Source organism: Lingula anatina, chromosome 4, assembly GCF_051362555.1.
Source record: "Lingula anatina isolate TDL-2025a chromosome 4, LinAna3.0, whole genome shotgun sequence".
NCBI lineage: Eukaryota > Metazoa > Brachiopoda > Lingulata > Lingulida > Lingulidae > Lingula > Lingula anatina.
Genome location: NC_141770.1, coordinates 8,853,429 through 8,874,878, shown reverse-complemented (window position 1 = coordinate 8,874,878; position 21,450 = coordinate 8,853,429). Strand labels below are relative to the sequence as shown.

The following is a 21,450-nucleotide window of genomic DNA, read 5'->3' as shown; positions in this document are numbered from 1 at the left end:
GATTAATTATTTTAAAAAAGACATTTTGTTCCCCAAAGAAAGTCAAATTTTATGGAATTTCTATTTCATCTCGTAATACGCATGCGCCACTACTGCCATTTGAAAAATGGCGCTCATAATAACAGAGGATTGGATTCGCGAACGTGTAAACTTGAAGCACGATAATCTAGGTAAGGGTTGTGCATTCCATCCCAGTGACCCTCTCTCAGAAAAATGTACCTTATATTGATTAATGACCAGTGATTACTTCACCCACGATAGGTTTATATTTCGGTTGCTTTTGGTCCAGATTCTTAGGGCCAGAGCCTAGCTTCATGTTTATGTGCGACCCTTCTGTGACTCCATCCACTTCTGCAACATAAACAGACGCTTTCACATATGTATGTGGTAATAATAGTAATGCAATGACGACCATTATATTACACAGTATGCATTTTTTCTCATTTTTTGTGTGTGCTAGAAGACCTTCTTGACTGACACACGCACGCACATGTACACACACAGGTTCAGCTTTTCCTCATCGTCCACCACCAACAAAATGATATCAATCGCAAATGAGATCAATTTTATCATCACTTAAAACAATTAAAATAAAATTAATAACACTTTAACATACGTGTGTGTGTTTTGTAGTGTAGTAGAATTTAAAAAAATTACTGATACATTGTGGACAAATGCTTACTAGTATTTAAATTGTGAGCATTAGCAGTTTATTTTGTATTTTTATTACAGAGGATGTTCGTTCTCTCTCACTGTGTGGGAACTATGTTGACAAAATAGACAGTCTTGGAAGTGCACTGAGGAAGTTCAGTCGTCTCAAAAGTTTGGATCTTTCCAGAAATGCTATTACAAGTTTGGAGGTAGATATAAATCTATAATATATAGAATATTCAAAAACACAAAAATGATAATGGATACCTGTATTTAACTTTTTAAGCCAATTTATTATGAGGAAAATGGATCATATAATTTTTTTTCATATTTATAATTTTTTTTTTCAAATTATGATGTTAAAAATATATGTTGGATTACTCCTTTTTTGCAATTTAACCTCTTTAAAGAACTTATTGAAATTTTTTTTTTTTTTAATTTGCAAAAAAAGCATGACTTGCATATTACATAAAAGACTTTAGAGTGACTATATGCAGGTAATTTCTCTAACAGATGACTGAAGTAAGATTACTTTGGAAGATGTTTTAAAATAGAAAATTCAAACAGAAATGAACACTGTTTCTTTTGGTTTTTCAGGGTTTGGAACACCTTAAAATGCTGGAGAAATTAAATCTGTATCCTTCAGTATATAAAGTTAAACTTGATTGTATTTAAGACTGTGACTTTCAACAGTTTAATAATAATAATATCATAAGATCTTAGGCTTCATTCACATGCAATGTCTATTTTCTAAATTCTATTTTCTATTCGCGGTATGTCTCATGATCACGGTCTGTGCCCTGAATATCCAGCGGCGTAATTACTGGCAGCGCGAGCCAGTTACTATAAGTAACTAAAGTCTTTTACTATAAGTAACTGGCTCGCGCTGCCAGTAATTACGCGGCGGGATATTCAGGGCACAGACCGTGATCATAAGATAGCGCGAATAGAAAATAGATTTTTAGAAAATAGACATTCCATGTTAATGAAGCCTAAGCCTGTGAGAGAGGCTCTGGCTGTTCGTTTGCTGCCCCTGCATTATTGTGAGCAAATTGAAAGCGATCATCTGTAAAAGGTATGCAGTGTGCATTACAGCCATAAGGTCTTACAGTTGGAAGGTAAACAGTTCAAAACAGTATGTAAACAATGCTGTCCTCCAACTTTTTTTGTTGTTTATAAAGTCACACAATGTCTATTGATAGAAGCTAAACTATTGGTAGAGGAAGTCAAAAAAAGCCAATCAGGACTTTGAAACCTACCCAGTTTGTGCCTCTGGAATTTGAACCGGTTTGAAACGTTTAGAATTCAGCGCTCAGACAGTGTTTTAGTCAATTCAGTAACGGAAAACTGTGGTACATGATTTGAAGGAAAATTATGTGAGTAGCATAAGCTTTTGGTATTGATAGTTATTTCTTATTTTTAAGAGATGTTTTGCATGATATGAAAATTTTAGGGATAAGAAAGATTTATTGTTTGTTGCTTTGTAAGCTTTACTAATAAGTAGAGCATTCACTTTTGAAATATGGTGTATTATTTTATTTTTATACTATGCAATGGATTTAATTTCAATAAGTTATTTTTCTTGCTTGAAAAACGAAATGACATTTAAAATGAGAGAATTTGGCTTAAAATAATTAGCATGTAGACTTGTTAAATGAAAGACAAATTTTTTCTCCTGACCATATTGTGCTCAGCTATTACAACAACGTGCCAACGCTGAGTGAGCTGTACAGGTTACGGGGCTGCGAATCTCTCCAGGAGCTAGATCTACGTCTCAATCCTGTGGCACGCAACGAACCAGACTACAGACTGTTTTTAATACACATGCTTCCAAGCCTCAGGAAACTTGGTAAGTACATGGACTGGGCTCACCCAGACCAGGGTTTTTCCTAGGATTGGGGGTAGAGGCTGTCCAAAATTACCACCTGTAATTTCCTACAAAATTTCAGGGAGTTCAAATATGCCATCCTTTTTTCCAAAAAATCCATACTAGTAAACCGTCCAGCTTCAATGAAAATACAGGCCGTCCAGTGATGCTGGCGTTCAAATGAGGGCTGGACGGTTCGCTGGAAAAACCCTTGACTCAGACTTTACTCAAAAGTCAAACATTCCAGTTTCGCCAAAGGAAATGTGAAGTATTTTTCTGTTTATCCACTAGCAATTAATTTGCCCCTTTGAATTTTACATTTGAGATTTCAACTAGAGTTGTCTCCCTTTGGCTAAAAGAAATATTGTTATGCAATAAAGAACCCAGCCATAACTACAAGAGGTGATTGGAAAGTTTTGATCCTGACCCAGAAAGTGTACAGAGAAGGGTTTTCCACCTTTTCTACGTATTCTTAGAAAGCAGTATTTCTGTTCATTATATGTTAAATTTTGACTTAACACATTTGGTAGCAGACACAATATGTCAGTGATTTGAGATATAAAGCATGGTGGTGCAGAGAATTTAGATTTATACTATGTTATATCACAAATTATAGTAATCTCAGTATTAACAGTAAGATGGTAAAACTTAGCATACTATTTGATACAGACCCAGGGTGAACTGTTATCTTTATATTATAGATGACAGAGGTGTCCGTGACAGTGAGAGAAAGGCGGCAGTGACCCACTTTGGCACGGACCAGGCCAGTCAGTTCAAGGACAAGACGTTACAGAGGTCGGCATCAGTTCCAGAGAGTAAACCCAACCCCAGGGCAGAATATGTGAAAAATTTAGCAAAGAAATCTTCAGGTAAGACAGACAGTCAGTGAGACAGACGGACAGACAGACAGACAGACAGACAGTGGCCCAGGTCACAACCCCATTGGGTACAGCAAGCATCATGTCAAGAGTCAACATCCAGATTATAAGGAATTGACCTATGTTATAATTAGAGTGCAGAGTCTTCTCAATGTAGGGGGATGTGTTTGTATACCATTTTCTACCAGTAGTAACTGCAAATTTAATAAACTGTCTTGGCCATATATGCTTTTGCCAAAACAGGGAAAATAGATTCTATTTCTTTTTTTTTCCAAAGTCAATTTATGTTCACATTTGTCTAAATTGGCAAGCAATATCATAAGCCCAGATGTTGATGCTGTTGTTGAAAGTTATTTTCTGCTTTAGCGGATGATTTTATTTACAACTGCTATATTCATCTTTAGATTTAGAGAAGTTTGTATGTTATTTTCAGCATTAGATGATGATGATGTTGAGTTGTTAGATCTGATAGCAAGAACCAAGGGAGACCTGAGCCAGCCCCGCCATATAACAGGCTCCAGTGCCACTCAGCCTGAAGCTGTCGATTACTCACCTGAGAGTAAGGACTTTGTTTACTTACATAATTATTTGTATGTGTGGTTTGTGGTAAATAAATGTCGTGTGTGTGTGTGTGTGTGTGTGTGTGTGTGTGTGTGTGTGTGTGTGTGTGTGTGTGTGTGTGTGTGTGTGTGTGTGTGTGAGAGAGAGAGAGAGTGTGTGAGAGGGGGGGGAGACCTGATTGTCATATTTGTACACTCTTTGCCTAAGAGTAATTAAATCTCCATTGTTAAAAGGTGCTGTTAAATGTGATGGTCCACATAATTTTTATGCACTTACATTGCATTAAATTTTTTGAAGTTGAAAAAACAGAAATCTCATTATAAATGTGATCGCATATACAGGGATAAAAAGAATGGAGTCTGCTGCGGTGGAGGCCTCGGCACCACCCCCGGTCCCCACATACCCCCCTGGGTCCCCCATCAACAAAGCCATGAAGGGACAGACTGTCAGTGGTGAGTTTTTAGAGGGAACAAACAGAGAGCACATTTTTTATAGACAAATAAAACAAAATGAACGGAAAATAACATTTTGGCATCATTGATGAATAGGCTTCACATAATGCAGGACAATTTTACATGTGTCCAAATTCCAGTTTCACAAAGTTCCCTGGCTAATCATGTGTACATGTGAGAGTGCTATAATGCGTTTTTTTTTTTTTTTTTTTTTTTTTTTTTTTTTTTTTTTTTGTGAAACTGGGGCAAGGATAGTACAGGGGGTACTGTTGACCTCTGCACCTTGCTAATTGCTGGTGCATTGACTAGTATTTATCTATTACTTTTGCCATGTGTCGTATTCTAGGCACAGCCCCTCAGATAACCACAGACTCCTATCACAATAGATACCCCCACTTGTTTGGCAGCATAGGAGAGCATGCAGACCCCCTACACAGGAATGCTGGCACAGGGAAACAAGACTTCAGGTAGGGCCCTTGAACAAGAATAAAGTAGTAATTTTTTCTTCAATCAGCAGCTAGTATTGAAAATGGCTGTGTACCTCTAATATTTTTATGTCTGTTTCTTCACTGGGGAATGGGGGCTTTCAGGTGTGTAGTTTCTATACAGGAGATGTCAAATATTGGAGGTAAAGAACTATTTCATTACTAGATGTTGACTGAAGAAAAATGACTGCTTTATTTCTTGGTGCATAACATAGGGAAGGGGATTCTTTTCTGATTCCTCAACTAGTTTTTAAACAAAAGCTGTAATAATTGTTGAGTATTTTGGTTTTCATTTTGGAAGTGTGTTACAATTATAACTTGAGAAGGACTTGAATGAGAATCTAAATATGAGTAAATGATAAGGAAGTTTTAGAACTAAAGGATAATGGTGAAGTGAAAGATGTCTTTGAAAGGATTCTTGTTATTATTGAAGTGGAAGGGCATGTTATAGCACAATTCAGACTGTTCAGCTGTTTTCTTTTGCTGTTAAACAAAAAATTAACATGGTACCAGTTTGAGGTTTTTGTTTGCAGAAGCTTTGCTCTTTGTTTTTTAGGGTACATTTTCAAGATTTTTCTCATAAACCAGCTGACACAAATTTAAAATATCAAGATGAGATTGATGCCTACACGTCTTACAAAGTCCAAGGTCATTTCACTCCACACCCAGGTAGGGCACAAAATCATGTATGTTTACTATTGACATGAAATAGATAAATCAGTTTTATAAATTTTAAAACCATGCCACATTCCAATATTTCCAGTTGATTTCTAACCTGTATTTTAGAGCCTGGTTTTCAATTTAGCTCCACTACCTCTGAATTTACATTAAAAGATGCTTGCTACTGTTAATACCAAGGGCTCTAACAGATCAAGGTTTGCAATATTTTTCAGATGTAAAAGAAGTCAAAACAGTAACAGGTTTCAGATTTCAGTTGGATCCAGTCACCCTTGTGTTGATATTGAAAATCAGGGTTTTCCCCAGGATTGGGGGTACAGGCTGTCCAAAATTGCCACCTGTAACTTCCTACAAAATTTCAGGGAGTCCAAGTATGCCTAAAGCCCCCATATTTTCAAAAAATCCATAAGTCGTCCAGCCAGCAGCTGTCCAAGTGACGGCTGGACGGTTCACGGGTAAAACCCTTGTTGAAAATATGACTGGGTTCCCATACCTGTAGCAATCTAACAGGATCAATCCACCTCCGAGGAGTTTCTCACTAAATTGTTTTCAGCTTAAGCGGCTTGGATGTCTGGCACACCTACTGAAACTGCTAAACGATAATTTATTACCCCCTAGCAGCTTCAGTAGGCATGACAGACATCTAAGCTGCTTAAGTTGATTGCAGTTTTGCAAGAATCCCCTTTGGAGATGGAGCGATCCACAGTTAGTTTGATAGGGCCTGGAAATGGTCCCTATATGTTTGAAAATTGACATTGCAAACTTAATGATATCCCTTTTGTTTATTTATATTTATATATTCTATGAAATCCCAGGGTCACCTAACATGGGAGATACTGGTTAACATGGTCAGATGAATTTTCTGTAAAACGTTTTTTCCTGATAGAAAAAAAATTCAATCAAACTGTGTTTCAGGTACTGCCAGCAGTCAACCCATTAAGTTTACGTCTGGTCAGGTCACAGCAGAGCCATTAACACAGGAACAGAATTATGCTCAACCCCCAGTGCAAGCCCAGTCCAATATACCATACAGCAGTATCTCCCCATCCAGGAGTGTACAACACCAGGTTAGCTAGCAAAATATCCCAGCGTTAGTCACTTTAGAATGGTATTACATTTAGCAGTGTGTCACCACCCAAGAATATACACCTCCATACTACCATTCAACAGTACGTTGCTATCAATCAAAAAATCTCAACCTTAGTCAGGGGCAGATCCAGAAATATTTACCAACAGTCCTCCAAATTATCTTTGTTAATCCATTCTCCAATTTTGAATCTCTTCCAAAATACTCTGTTTGAGAGTAAAAAATATATGTATTTTGCATGCTGACAACTGGTCGATCATTGAGAATTCCTTCTGCAACCAAAGCGATGCTTGTGCCTGCTTTCTATGACCACAGTGATTCAAGTTTCATGGTCGCGGAAAGGACGCTGAAAGAGCGCCGTCCAGTGTGAAGGGGGTTTTAGATGCTATTCAATTCATTACATTATATATATATTCTGTCTGCAGCTTGGTCACACTCCTCCTGAGAAACTCCAGCCACAGCCAGACCAACGCCAAACGACCCTGTCACAAATACCATCTATCCTCGAGCCGCCATCTTCCATCAGGCCACCACCAGATGTCAGCAGTGAGTCAGTAGGGCTGGGCAGAGAGGAACTGCTGAGTCATCTCTGTGATTTGGCGGACAAGTATTGGAATGGGGCCAAATCTTTACATAGGAATTCCAGGTTTCAAAGTGAGTGGCTTTCTTTTCTTATTGTATACCTGAAACTATGCACACTATCCTAGTCCATGCCTTGTGTTGTAGAAACACTGTACTGGAATAAAAGTGAAAATTGTGAAAATGTTTGTTTATTCTTTTGCTAAAGGGATAATAACTCTTCATTTTGGCCAAAAAATTAATTTTCCTGGGGTAAACAACAATTTTCCATTTTTACCAATGGTTTATGAATCCATTTTTACATTCAAAGTTAGTCCCTGGGTTTTTTCTAAAAAAGTTTTTTTTTTATTTTTTTTTTATTATTATTTTTTTTTATAATCTCTTAAGAGATTATAACAGAGTATAGCCATCAATGGAGGTCACGTGGTCTAAAGACAAGCTCAGATATCAGAATAATAGCTATAACTGCCGTTTTTCTTGTACAACAATATGTTATATTTCAGTGAGTTGTTCACAATGTTTTTATTGTGAAATATAGATCTCATACGAAGAGGTCTAGAAGCATTGGTGTTGTAAGTTTTTGCTTTTCAAGCTGAAAGGGTCTAAGAATCTTTTGATCCAAATCAGAAAAAAAGAACAGTAAATTAATAAATGTACAAATTTTGTTGGCATTAGGTGTGGGGCTAGTGCTACTATCACCGACTGGTTGCTAAGGTATAGCAAGATATATATCTTGATCCTCAAATTTCAGGCATAAGACGTACTTTGACTGCTATGTTTGACATGCAGCCTTTTTTCCCAGGATTGGGGGTACAGGCCGTTCAAAATTACCAACCCTAATTTCCTACAAAAGGGAGTCCAAGTATGCCTTAAGCTATTATATTTCCAGAAAAAACAGAAAAAAACTCAATAATCCGTCCAGCCATTTTTGTAAACATAGGCTGTCAAGTGATGCTGGAGCCTTTTTCAGATGACAGCTTGACTTTTTGCTGGAAAAACTGTTGTTGGTATGCCTTACTTTCAGAGATGGCCCACAGCTTCCTGAATGAGCACCTGCAAGGCCAAGACTCGGGCCCTGGCATGGCCCAGGTACAGGAGCAGATAGACAGGCTAAAGCAAGAGAATAGCCAGCTACGGGAACGGCTTGAGAGCCTGGCTAACCAGAGAGCTGAAGAAGAGGATCCTAGACTTAAAAACACTTTACACCAAGTACAGAAAGATGTGGTAAGGATTGAATGGTGTGAATTTATAAATACATCAGTTTCCCCCAAAACAATTATCACTTTTAAAGGATAATATCATGGCAAATGTATGCACTAATTTTTTAAAACTTTTATTACATTTTAAAAAATGTTTTTTTGCTAAATCAGAGATATTTACCAAATTGTTTTCCTTAGAATGACATAAAAAGATATCCTTGGAAATTTAGTGTAAAGTCTATGTAACTGTTTAGGAGGTTTTTAGAAAAGGGCTTCAGTATATCATGATTTAAAATCTTTTATAAAATCTTCAGGAAATCCTAAGAGAAAGGCTGCAGCAGTCCATTGAGGAGAACAAGGTGTTACAACAGAGGCTCTCAGCATCAGAAGGTGGACAACAGACAGCCAAGAACACATCGTTCACAGGACTAGGTTCCAGCGCAGTGGACAGCGGACATCTTGGTAGGTAGAGTGGTACCCTGAAGATGGTGCCTGGGATGGATTTGAGTTCCAGCTGGTCCATACCATACACTTGTATGCAGGGTTTTTCTTAGGATTATGGGAATAGGCCATCCAAAATAACCACCTGTGATTTCCGACAAAATTTCAGTGAGTCCAAGTATGCCTAAAGCTGTCATATGACCAAAAATGCTATAAACCATCCAGCTGTCTTTGAAAATATAGGCCATTCAGTGATGCTGGTGGCCATCCAAATGACAACTTGATGGTTCACTGGGAAAACCCTTGCCAGTATGGCTTATAGGGCTCAATCCCATTGGAAATCCTTGTTTTACGTAGATCGATCCAACTCCGCGGGACTCTTCCTAAAAACAGTGAGATTAACACAGATTAACACACCACCTCTTGGCATTGAGTAGAATACAGAAAAGCTGGTGATTATATAGGAGTACATTGGAAACAAGAGGATGTTTGTTAATCTGATTGCATTCAGTGAGAGTCCCCACGGAGTTAGATCGATCTACGTAGAATGATAGCTTTATTGGGAATGAGTCCATAGTGGACATCACAAAGTGTTTAGCCATTGGACAGCCTGTTTGAACAGAAGTGGAGGGCCTGTTTTAGGTGTGAATGGCCCATCAAAATGTGATGAATTATAAATTGTTATTTTAAAAACTTGAGTTGGTTCTCTCGCAACACAAGTAAGTTCTGTTGTCATCGCGTTACAGAAGAGCTGCATGCCGAAAACCAGAGGTTGCAACACGAGACGGACACGTTAAAGATTCGTCTGAAGCAGTATGCCCAGATGCAGGAACTGGCGTCCATGTTACAGGAGAGTCACAAGTAAGAACTGTAATCATTTTTCTCTCTTGTATGGGTGTCTTCTGCACTTGTTTCTTTTTATTAAAATTTTCAGTTGAGCATGAAAATTTTGATGTATTAATTGATGTTGCACTTTATTAGATTCAAACATGAATGTTATTAAAAACATACTTCATTGGTTTTCAGCATTTGAATTTGATTTTTCTTATACTAGAAGGAAAAAAAAAAAAACGGAAAATAAACTTAGCTTCTGCTTTTAATTAATTAAGAAATTGAATTTAAGTCTTTTCTTCAATTGGAAGCTCTCTCTCTCTCTCTCTCATATCAATTTATGAAATGTGCAGCACAGTGTTTATACCCATTTCCTCAAATGATGTTATGTTATCTGCCTAATGTGCAGTGAATTTGATATTTTGTTAAATAATGGTTTCATTGTTTATTTTATTCCTTTAGGTCTCTAGTGCAGACAAATGAGCACCTAATCCGTGAGCTGGATGAGTCACGAGAGCGTCACAAGGCTGAGGTTCAGCAGCTCCATTGGAGCTATGAACAAATGAAAAAGACTGCGAGTTTTCTGCCCTCCATGGGGGATAGCACTCATACAAATGGATATCAATAAGAACAGTTTCTGTGTACTTTTTATTTATTTATTTATTTCACAGAGAGTGATATGTTGTATTTTGTACTTGTAGCTGGTAATGAGCAGGAAGATTTGCAAATTGGAGTTTATTTCTTCAAAACGTAAATTTCTGGTTTCTTCTGATGTTCCATACCAGTGAATTAACATGGAGCAGACTTAAAATTGGCGTGCACAGCTGTTGAAAAAAATTAATTAACTCTTGGCCTGCATGACCAGTTGGACTTAGGGGCATCTGTCTACATTCAAAAACATGTTGACGGAGGGATCTTTTGGTTTATTGTGTCAGAACAAGGTAATTACAGGTGTAATATTAAAGCTGCCCATTTCAAGCACTTTATTTGAACAAAAATCCTTACAGTATAGTTACAATACAGCAAGTTTCAATTTAAAGATATATTGTGGTCATTTCATTGGTTTGTGCTGTTTCATTTATATTTATAATGATTTGTATATTTTAACAGCATAAATATAAATAGTCCCAGATGCTGTTTTAATATCAATCAAAGGAACAGAACATATTTTCAGTTTTATTTTTGTAATTTTGGTCACTGCCACCAATTGTAACCAGAGGGTAAACAATACTGTATCACAACAAACCATGGCCACTTAAACTCCTAAAAGGGGATATTCTATAATATGATGCATCAGCCAAATAAGAAACGTGTAAAGTTCTTGTAAAGTAGTTAATTAACAAGCTTACTCTTGCGTCATTTTCTGTTCAGTCATTTGACTGGAGTGGTATCTATATTTTTACTTCAACCTTTTGTATAATATTAAGTGTACATATCATTTTGTATGTGAAGTCCTTTTTTTATCAATGTGTAACATTTTGTATAATCCCACCTTTCACTTTTTGCTCAGTATAATTATTGTAAGATTATATATATATATTTGTTACTGCATTGTTATTTCATTTTCATTATTATTATTATTATTATTATTATTATTATTATTATTATTAATGTATTTTTCTGTGTGTTCACATCAGGTCACCAGTGCAGAATATGATATGATAACCTTAAGGAAACCATAGGTTTAGTGCAATGTATATTGTTTTCATCAGTGGATTTTTTAAAAATTTTTATTTATTTATTTATTTAATATTTATTTTTAGGACTTGCTTCTCTTTTCTCTCTTTAAAGTCACATGTTGGAGGTTGTATAGTGTCTTGACACTCCAGGGTCTCATGATTGCCAGGGTAATATCTATAATCCCCACCACAGATCAATGAAAATACATTTAGAAATGGAAATTGCACAGCCAGTTACAGAAATGTCCAAATTGCAACTTATTCCAGGGGCGGACAGAGTCCGTCTTCTGGTTCTTCTTCATTGACCAGCATCTAATTATTTCTGTCGGAAGTCGGGAAGATGGTCAAAATGGAAGATTGATCAACAAACTTAAGATAATTTGGAAAATATCCCTGGATCCGCCCCTGTATTTTTCCTGGTTCACTGCCTTCTGTTAAGGATTACATGGGTGAAAATTTTTCATATTATGCTGGATTGCTAGATTTTAAGTCTTAATTTGCCCTGGACCCACTGAGGGCCCTGCAGCCTCTTTGCCACCCGGCTACATTTTCAGAATCAGGATTATCAGTTTTTACAATTTTCACCCATACTATCATAATATCAAGAGCTGAATGTGACAAATCATTGTATTATATTGATCGTATGATTCTGGGCGGTATCTGTCTCATTTATCACAGAAAGTTTATGGAAGACCAGGATGGAAATGTTCAAGTGATTTTCAATGTTCAGAGAGTTGTGGTCATCACTGGAATATTATCTTAGAAGCCTAAGCAATGGTCATTCTTTAGCCCTTAGGTTCTGAGTTAATGAGAAACTGTTTCATCACTACGTACACATGCTGTTTCAGATAACTTAATTAAGAAGTAATGCTGGTTTGTAAAAGGAAATTACAGTATATATCTGGAAAATTATGGTGGTGTGAATCGAACATCTGTGCTTGGAACTCTGTTTCTACTTTATCATGACATGATTAATTTTTCGTAAGTCTGTTACAATTCCAGCCCAAACCGCCTCTGTTTTGGATTCTCTGGAATCCTCCTTTCCATACCAACCACCAAACAATGGAATTTGTACCGCCTCAACAACACTGGGGATTTTATGCTGGTTAATGTCTTCCATGATAACCATGTTATACATGATAAGTATTAGAGAGTGCTTACTGTTTAAAATAGGACTAATGGGGGGCAAATGGTTACATAGCCCTCATTTATATACATGTCTGCTTTTAAGGCCTCGAGTTTCGTGTATTATCTCCAGGGAAACGAGGGCTTAACACGGTTATCCACTCTAACCTCCTAAAATCAGATATTAGGGCTACTAGGTAGCAAATGGTTACATAGTCCCCATTTATACTTCTACATTTAAGACCTCCAGTTTGACATATAATCTCCAGGGAAGTGAGGACTTAACACAGTTATTCATTTTAACCTCCTAAAACCACATATTGATTTTCCATGCAGATTCCTGTGTGAGTATAGCTATACTTGATAGCATTCGAGTGAACTGCAGGCACTCTCATATCTAGTTTTGTGCTTGATGTAAAGAGGTGATCTTTTGATCACGAAAATTAGTGTCATTCAAGTGAAGAAATTTGTTTATCCATAAGGGATCTTCAACTACACTCCTCAGCTGTGATTTTTATTGTTAATATTTGCCAAACACCATTTGCATATAATCAAATTTAATGACTAAATATACTTTATGTCACCATTTTCATCAAACTTTGCTTCATATATTGTAAATATTTATTTTCTACCTACTCCAAATAAACTATAATTGGTGTTAAATTACTGTTGTGTGTAATGTTGTTTGAGTTGTTATAAGCACCGAGTTAGTCAACAGTAGCAGCTTGTAAGTTGGTGTGTATATGCTGTGTGCCATTTGGCCTTGGCATAAACATAACAATCGAAATCCTTTGTTATTCAATAGACTTGCAAATTCAAATTTGAATGTTGTTGAAATTTGTTCTCAGGCAGATGACTATAATCATTATGGTAATTACACTCAAATTTCAAACAATGCTTAATATTTGAATCGTTTTCCTATTTCAAATACTTGTTTTTAGTCCCTTCAAAATAAAAAAAGGGGGGGGGGGGTCTATATCCAGCCCAGCCAACTGGAAAAGCACTTGGGCTAGCTATGTCCACTTAGTGCTGTTATACAGACCAGGAGATATACATTATGATTTGTACGATATTGCTTGAAATGGAAACAAAATGTTAATCACAGAGGTCTGATGGAGTCTACTTTATGGACTTAGTATGGAGAAAATTGACATGAAACTAGCAGGGAGACGTGGACTGAATGGTAAGTAAAATGGTTTTACATGGACATTGATATTAGAGTTTTATAGATGTTCAACTGAATGTTGAACATCATGTCTGACTCCAATTGCTGCTTTGATTGTTTACTTTTTTTACGAGAGACCAGCTTGGTAGTAACAGGACAGAAATATGCATGGAATTAGCAACAAAAATATCTGTGAATATCTAAATCTTTGTGACCTTGGTAAAGGGTATTCATTGATTATAAAGAAAACCAGGACATTTTAGAATAACACAAGAATGTGTCAAAAATGGTCAGGTTCCAACCGGAAAGCAGTTGCTGGGTGTGCCTCCCCCCCCCCCCCCCCCCCCCCCTGCACCTTCTCAGTACACACAATTAAGGGTGAAAAGTGATCCAATGATGTCAATAAAAAGTATTGACGGGTGTAATCAAGAAATCTTGAGCTTCATTAAGTAAACATTGACCACCAGCTTCCACGTTGGGAAACGATTGGATTACTGGTCTTACAGCTTGGCATGGTTGATCTATAATGTTATATGAATACATATACAAAACAAAGCAACTGTTTGAAGTAAGAAAAATCCATACAATTCGTCTTTTGATTGGAATTTATTGAAGACCCCTAAAACACAGGTACAGAACATCTGACAATAAAACGTGTATCATAATAAGAGTAGGATAAGTTGAAAATATACAAGTAAATAAGATCTCAAATAAACATATTGCTAAAAATGTTTTAAAAAAACTTTTACAGATAAGCTGGTGAGTAAGTGTTGTGTAAATACAAAATTATCACATATTCTACGTGCTGTTTGGTTTCTTTAAAAAAAGTCACTGGTTTCTAACTTTAAAGATTATATGAGAAATGACGTTTTCATGACAAGAGTAGTGGATGCGAGTTAAATTTAACTTTTTTCTGATCTTTGCACAAAAGAATATGAAAAATCCATTTTACCATGCTGACAGTTGTATCATAATGGTAAAATGTGCAGAATAAAAATCCAAATGGCTTTATCCAGTATCTCCAATACAAAATATCCTGTTAGTGACAATAAGTGTACCAAAACCCTGAATACTGTATATAATTTGACAAAAGCAGCTGCTTGCTAAGTTGAAGCTGTTTGTGATGTACAGTAAATAAGCAAATTCTAAATAAAACAAAATGAAATATTAAAAATTAAACATGAGCTTTGTATTAATAAAAATATAAATTTAAAAATCATATTTCAGAACAAATATTTGGACGGATTGAAATAACATGTAGCTGTCCTTTAAACTAAAGCGTCCAACACTGAAGTACCCCAGAAAGATGGGCAACATTACCAAATTGAATAAAACTGTAATCAGTACATATTCAAGCCTGTGGCAAAATTAAAAGCAATCATCAGAATAAGAAACTTTGTGCCCACGCACAAAATACATACTTGAATTTAGGTTTTAGAGATTTAATTTGTTGTTCTGTTAATTATTTTCTTAATGTCATCATAAGCTTTTATCTCAAAAGAATGCCACTTTCAAAAATACAGCAACAACAAAATTTGCTCCAGTTCCTCATTTATGACATAATTTTATGGGTGCATGTTATTTTGTACTTAACTCAATGTACTTTTAAGTATGGAAAAAAGCTTTTGATAGATAAGTGATCTAGGTACTGCCTAAATAAATCCAATTTCTTCAAATGTAAGGTCAGTCATCGTGTATACCAATTAACTTATCAATTTAATCTGGCTTAATTGTATTTTTTATATCGACAAAACCCTGGAAAAATCTTCTAATTTTTTTCTATAAATGCTCTCTATAAACACATAAATGGGGCAATAATAATATGTATGATGACACTGTTAGCACACAAAAATCTTCCTTATTTTTCAAACTGACGATGAAATTTTCACTAACTGACCACTAAACTATTTAGAATTGTCCACCAAATTGAAGTTTAGAATCTACATGTATATCAACAAAGATTTTGCATTCCAACAAGCACAGTCAAATTCTTCAATATCTTGTACTATAATTAAAATGTTTCTTAAAACCAAAGCCTGCTCTCTTCTAAGTGAAGCAACATATTAAAACGGCTGCCTACAAACAAACACAAAGCATCAAATGAACAAAAAGTAGGGTCCTTAATCTCAGTGCGTGGCGTCATATGTTCCAGCGCCCTTGTAATTTCCAACATATCCACTGCCATCAGCAATATCTGCCCGGCCTCCAATCCCCTTGCCTTTGCCAGACTCATCAAATCTCTCCTTGTGAGAGCCAGTGTACTTGGACGTATCTGTCATACCCGCAACATTGCCAGTCTTACTTGTGCCCTGAAACCAGATATTTTCTGAGTTACAAAATGGTCATGCAAAATATAGCTATACCAAGAAAACTTTTGATGATCAAAATGCACTTGAGTTACTATGGAAGTATTGACAGTGCAGGAAAAATATAGTGATAAAAAGGTAAATGAGAAGAGGTAGGTTGCAAAAAGATAAAAGTCAAATGTTCAAGTAAGGCTTGCTTTTCAAAAAATCAAAAAATCGTGATGGACAACAATTTGCAGAGCTTTTATCATAAAAATAAAAGTTTAGTAGGTCTGAACTAAACTGCTTGTAAGTGAGTCAGCCATATTAAGTCCAAAGACCTGTTAGTCCGCAGATCAACTTGATCTCAATGCCCTCTACCCCCCCCTCTACCCCCCCCCCCTTTACCCCCACCCACCCACCCCCAATAACTAATACATTTTGCATTTATATAGGGCTCCTGACAAATTCTGCAATAATTAAACTTACAGTTGTGCCAGCCAGGCTTGGTCCACCACCACCAGTAATAATGCTTGCAATGTCCTTATCTTTGTGTGCATCTTTTATTTCTTGAAGTGCCAGCAAATCCTTAAACTGCTGAAAATTTAGTTCTTTTGCCCTGCAACGTAATGATTGTATATATGTATACAATGGCCCAAAAAAAAAAAAAAAAAAAAGAAACGCAAGTTATTGTTTTAACTACTGTGTTAATAAGTTACTATAAAGATGCACCTATTGAAGATCTACTAAAAAGAATAAGAAAGTCAATTTAATGCACAAGCTAATTACGTAGCAAAATTTACATTAAAAATACAATGAAGCTGCAAAATGCACTTATGGCCAATGGCCAAAAAAAAAAAAAGAGAAGCAAGTGATCGTTTTAACCACTGTGTTAATAAGTTACTATAAAGATGCACCTATGAAGATCTGCTATAAAGAATGAGAAAATCAATTTAATGCACAAGTCAATTACATGTACATAGCAAAATGTAAATCAAAAATACACTGAAACTGCAAAATGCACTTATAGTGAGAACATCAGAAAAATGTGTACATGACCATAAAAATCCATTATCTTTTGTATTTCAAACTCAACTTTTTTCCAATTAATATGCCTACAGGGTAGTGAATTCTATAATTATATTATAAAAATACAATTAACATGGCTTTAGCTACAAATGTATGTGCATTAACATCACTAAAATACATGATTAAAGTCAAACACTACAAGAAATTTCAATTTAAAATAAAATCAAATGACTTACCCCTTTGGACCTTTAGATAGTATTTTAGAGAATGCAATGTCTAAGGCGTTACTGTTAAACTTCTTGTTGATGATGTTGCAATCTTTAAACATTTTGTTCAAGTTTTTGGTGGTGATTGTGGTCTTATCTTTTTGTCCACCAAATGTACAATATTCCAGAAACTTGGCTTTAAGGTCGCTATCACTCATCTTGGCAAACTGGATATAATATCTTTAAAAAAAAAAAGAAAAAAAAAATCCATGTTATACAGCAAATCATTATTCAATAACTGTTTACTATTAACTAATAATAATTTAATAATAATTTTTTTACTGAGCACTAAAATGTTTCAGTACATTTTTCAGGCCCTCTAAACTACTTGTGTTATACATACATGTAATATATATCTAGACCTATTATCACACTTATGTGATATCAGGTTTACAAGCGTAAATGTAATTGCATGTTTCATTAGATAGTATTAGTAGATATTAACTGTTAAAGCCCCCATTACACTGGATGGCGTCCTTTCTGCATCCTTTGTGCAACCATGCAACTTGCACACTGTGGTCATTGAAAGGATGCACAAGCATTGCTTTGGTTGCAGAATGAATGCTCAATAATTGGCCAGTTGTCAGCACATAATTTTTTTTTTACTCTCAAACAAGGGCCATACTACGCAATGCAGAAAGGACCCTGTCCAGTGTAAAGGGGGCTTTACAGAGCTCTACTGGCAGATCGGGAAGTCTATTTGTCACTGCACATGTGCTAATACTACTGTGTGTGTGAGCTGAGCACTCGGTTCAAGGCAAAATCCACAATTTGCATTTTATTTGTGATTCTCATGTCATATGCCTATAGCTAAGGGTGCTTTCTCAGAGATTTAGATCGATCTAAAGATTAAGATTTAGATCGACCTAACTCCCTGGGGGTTAACGCTAAATTGCAGTCAGCCGAGCGGGCACCATAGTTAATTACCCCCTTACAGCTTTTAGTAGGCGGGACAGACGCTTAAGCCGGCCAAGCTGACAGTAATCTAGTGAGACACCCCACAGGGATAGATCGATCTAAAAATCTATGGAAATGGGGTCTTAGACTTATCAAAGGCTTGACATATCTGCGGACAATAATTTAAAGTTACCATGCAGCACCTTACACTGTCATCTGAGGTGATATTATCTCTCTAAATGTTTTAGAATAATAAAGCACCTAAATTGCCTATACTAATCCCCTTTTGGTTCTCATTTTATTAATGCAAAGAAAAAACGTCAGGCTTCTTCAGCATAAAAACATTTAAATGTTAACTTTGTAGTTCAGCGTCCCACCCTCACTTTCCTTGGCAAAACATAAAAAATGTCAGGGGTGCAATATTTTTAATAATTATTTTCTAATTGTTACTGCTTAAACAAACAAACAAACAAACAAATTAAATATAGTATATATGTAGTATATGCAGCATGGGTAAATTAAAATTGTTGTGTATACAATGTGTGTTCTAAATTTATCTCTGGTGCAATAAACATTCAAACCCAAGTGTTCCACTTTTGTTAGATCATATTAGTATTTTATTCCCATGCACTTAACATAAGCTCCTGTAACAACAGAGGTTTCAGTTTCACTTTCCCTGTCACTGAGAAGGAGTTTTGATAGGGTGAGCTTTCTACATTTACCTCTAAAACAATATGTAAAAGGTCATAGAAATATATCATAATTGAAATAAAAGAATGTCAATTTTCTCAATTTCTCTATATTTAATGGGCCTTTTCACAAAGCAGATTGCATTTTTTAAACAATTAATAAACCGCGAAAAGTTTTTTCTCGAGTGTCTGGTAGGCAGGGCAGTGATGAAATGTTTCAACTGCATTAACTGTAACTCAATAGATGCAAACTGTGCATCACTGTCACGACTTATTTGTCTCGCTACAATCCAAGTCAACAGCGAAGTCAAGTCGACTATGCGTGGGCAAAATGCATTAGCTCCGTTTGTTGTCATTGGTTGCCAAGGAATATTCTTGTGCCTAGATCGGGTCTATACAGCGGGTCTCGTTACAGCGGCCGGCTCTCTTCAAAGCTCAAACTAAATGATAAGCTACGCATCTTACCGGTGACTGTCAGTAACTGTGACCACTACTGACTCTATTACTACAGACTTAGACCGTTAACTGAGTAATCAAAATCAAAAGCGGACGCTTACCTTCAAAACACAGAAGGGATAACTATACGTCACTCTCCGCTTGAAGGCCGACTGTGCAGAGCTGAAATCTATGCAGTCCGTCCTCTGCAAAACAACTGGAACCCACAACCAATCAGATTGTACGTAACTAGATCAAACAGCCCACGCCCCTTTAGTACACTTAACTTCATTTGCTGAGGAATCGATTTCCAAGTCTCTTTAAATATTCATGAATAGCCCAGTCGATTGAGGTGAGCTATCTAAAGTGTTTACCACAGATCACCCAGGTGCGCAATAAAAAATATGTGACCCTGAAACGAGCGCGACGCTATGGAAATACAGACCGCTTTTAAAGGACCTGTTTGTCGCATGGGTGTGCCGTTCGTAATGGTAAAAATAATGAAGTCAATGATTGTTCGAATCACGTCTCGCACAATAATGCAACATTTGCGCATGATGCTCGAATACAGAGATCGATTTTCCAATTCAAAAGAACTGTTTTCTTTTATATCTGTTTTCACACGAAAATCACATCAACCCATGTTTTCGAATTAAAAATGTGTATTTATGCTGCAAATAAAAGGAAATAAAGAAATCGAGCGACCTTCTTTCTTTGAGTGATTTATTAGTAGGGCCTAGCATCTATTATTTATTAGGACTGAACGCCCTTTTTATCATGATTCTGGTCGATTACAAAACTGGTTTTATTTTTACACTCTTATTCGGCCCTAGACGATTTCTTAAGAAGCGTTGACGATTTTGTCAAATTTTATTTTGAAAAAGTAGAATTGTTTTCGTGCACATTATTATCCCCATGTATCTTCAATGTGTTTGCGACATGTAATGTTATAGGCTATACGCTAATTTTGAAAATGTTTTAAACTGTATTTTTAATGAAGCTGTATAATACCCATATTCTGGCCCTAGAGGGCCTATAAAGTTAAGGTACGTGTTATGTGGATAGACGAAAGAATTTGTGGGCCCGTATTAAAATTTTTCCCAAAGATAACAATGTTGGTAACGCTGTGCAGATTTAATAAGGGATTATAGAATCCGAAATGAATGAAATCTTAATAACACTACTCGCCTTTTGAATTTATCACCAAGCACTCCAGTTATAAAGCGTAGACTACGACACTTGACGCTCGGCGTCTTGCCGTATTTGAACTGCTGGTATTGTCCATGTAGTTTATAGTATGTGGACTGCTTTATCTCATGAAATAAACATGATATCAAACGTATTGATACAGTATTGGGGTCACGATGCCAGAAGGCACATGGTTACCTTTTTGTGTACCTTGGAGAGGGGGGGGGGGCGGTCTATACACTCACATTAATTATTCAATGTTAATAAACAGCAACGTTTTGGAGAAGAGATCATGATGATAAAGAAAAGCAGCCAAAATTGTTTTGCTGGACTGGAAAGCAAAATTAGATCAGAAACTGTTCATAAATTTTGCACAGTCAAATGGAGTCCAATACCGAGCCTTAGAAAACCAAACCCGTTCGTTTACCAAATTTCTTTTGAGTTTTCCCCCTATATTGTTAGGATTACGCGTCCATGTCCTTGGAATAAAGTTTAAGACGCAGTTTTACCTGAAATACACGTAACGCACCAGCAGTTGACTAAATGCGAGGGCATTATTGTCAACTAAAAACACAATAAACATTGCGAGTGACTGCCAGAGCAGAAAATTTACCATTCACTAAATGAGAAATAACGGGGCACGTTTTTGAACTGTGGCGTTCTGCGAATCCGGAGTTTGTTTTCTTTAAAAAGCTTTCCAATTGAATACCGGGGGGTGATGAATGATGAATTATTATATATCGAACAATAACGTCCAGCCACGTATCCATCTGCATGGTCCACTTACGTTTACTTGAACTAAAATGTCAACACAGCTGTATATGGCTAAAGAAATGGAAGTTTTAAAGATTGGACGTAATACAAGAATTGGCCGGCCATGTAAGAAGCCGGACTATATTCATACATGTATCAAACGAACTGGATCGCCAGACATCGACGAAAAGGCACCCGGTGTCATAGAATCTGTCGGAAGCCGACTTTTA

At 36.3% G+C, this 21,450-nt stretch overlaps 2 protein-coding genes across 3 annotated transcripts; one reads left to right on the top strand and one right to left on the bottom strand.

The window, feature by feature from the left end:
- Positions 1-75: 75 nt before the first annotated feature.
- Positions 76-13,176, top strand: LOC106168384 (centrosomal protein of 72 kDa-like). Of its 2 annotated transcripts, XM_087010461.1 has the most exons (15): positions 76-170; positions 733-860; positions 1,249-1,286; positions 2,346-2,500; positions 3,220-3,387; positions 3,830-3,955; positions 4,299-4,409; positions 4,756-4,876; positions 5,451-5,563; positions 6,488-6,639; positions 7,085-7,313; positions 8,263-8,462; positions 8,752-8,899; positions 9,625-9,739; positions 10,172-13,176. In XM_087010461.1, exons 1-15 carry the CDS (start codon positions 107-109, stop codon positions 10,335-10,337), a joined length of 2,034 nt encoding a protein of 677 aa, XP_086866587.1. In that variant the 5' UTR covers positions 76-106; the 3' UTR covers positions 10,338-13,176. The 2 variants fall into 2 exon arrangements, with proteins under 2 accessions (XP_086866587.1, XP_086866588.1); XM_087010462.1 differs by lacking the exons at positions 76-170; positions 733-860; positions 1,249-1,286 and adding an exon at positions 1,676-2,027.
- Positions 13,177-14,265: 1,089 nt separating this feature from the next.
- On the bottom strand, positions 14,266-19,582 carry LOC106168393 (tubulin polymerization-promoting protein family member 2). The gene is made up of 4 exons (XM_013547428.2): positions 19,402-19,582; positions 17,229-17,438; positions 16,453-16,582; positions 14,266-15,987 (listed from the first exon to the last, which is right to left on the bottom strand). Exons 2-4 carry the CDS (start codon positions 17,414-17,416, stop codon positions 15,805-15,807), a joined length of 501 nt encoding a protein of 166 aa, XP_013402882.2. The 5' UTR covers positions 17,417-17,438; positions 19,402-19,582; the 3' UTR covers positions 14,266-15,804.
- Between the last annotated feature and the right edge of the window lie 1,868 nt (positions 19,583-21,450).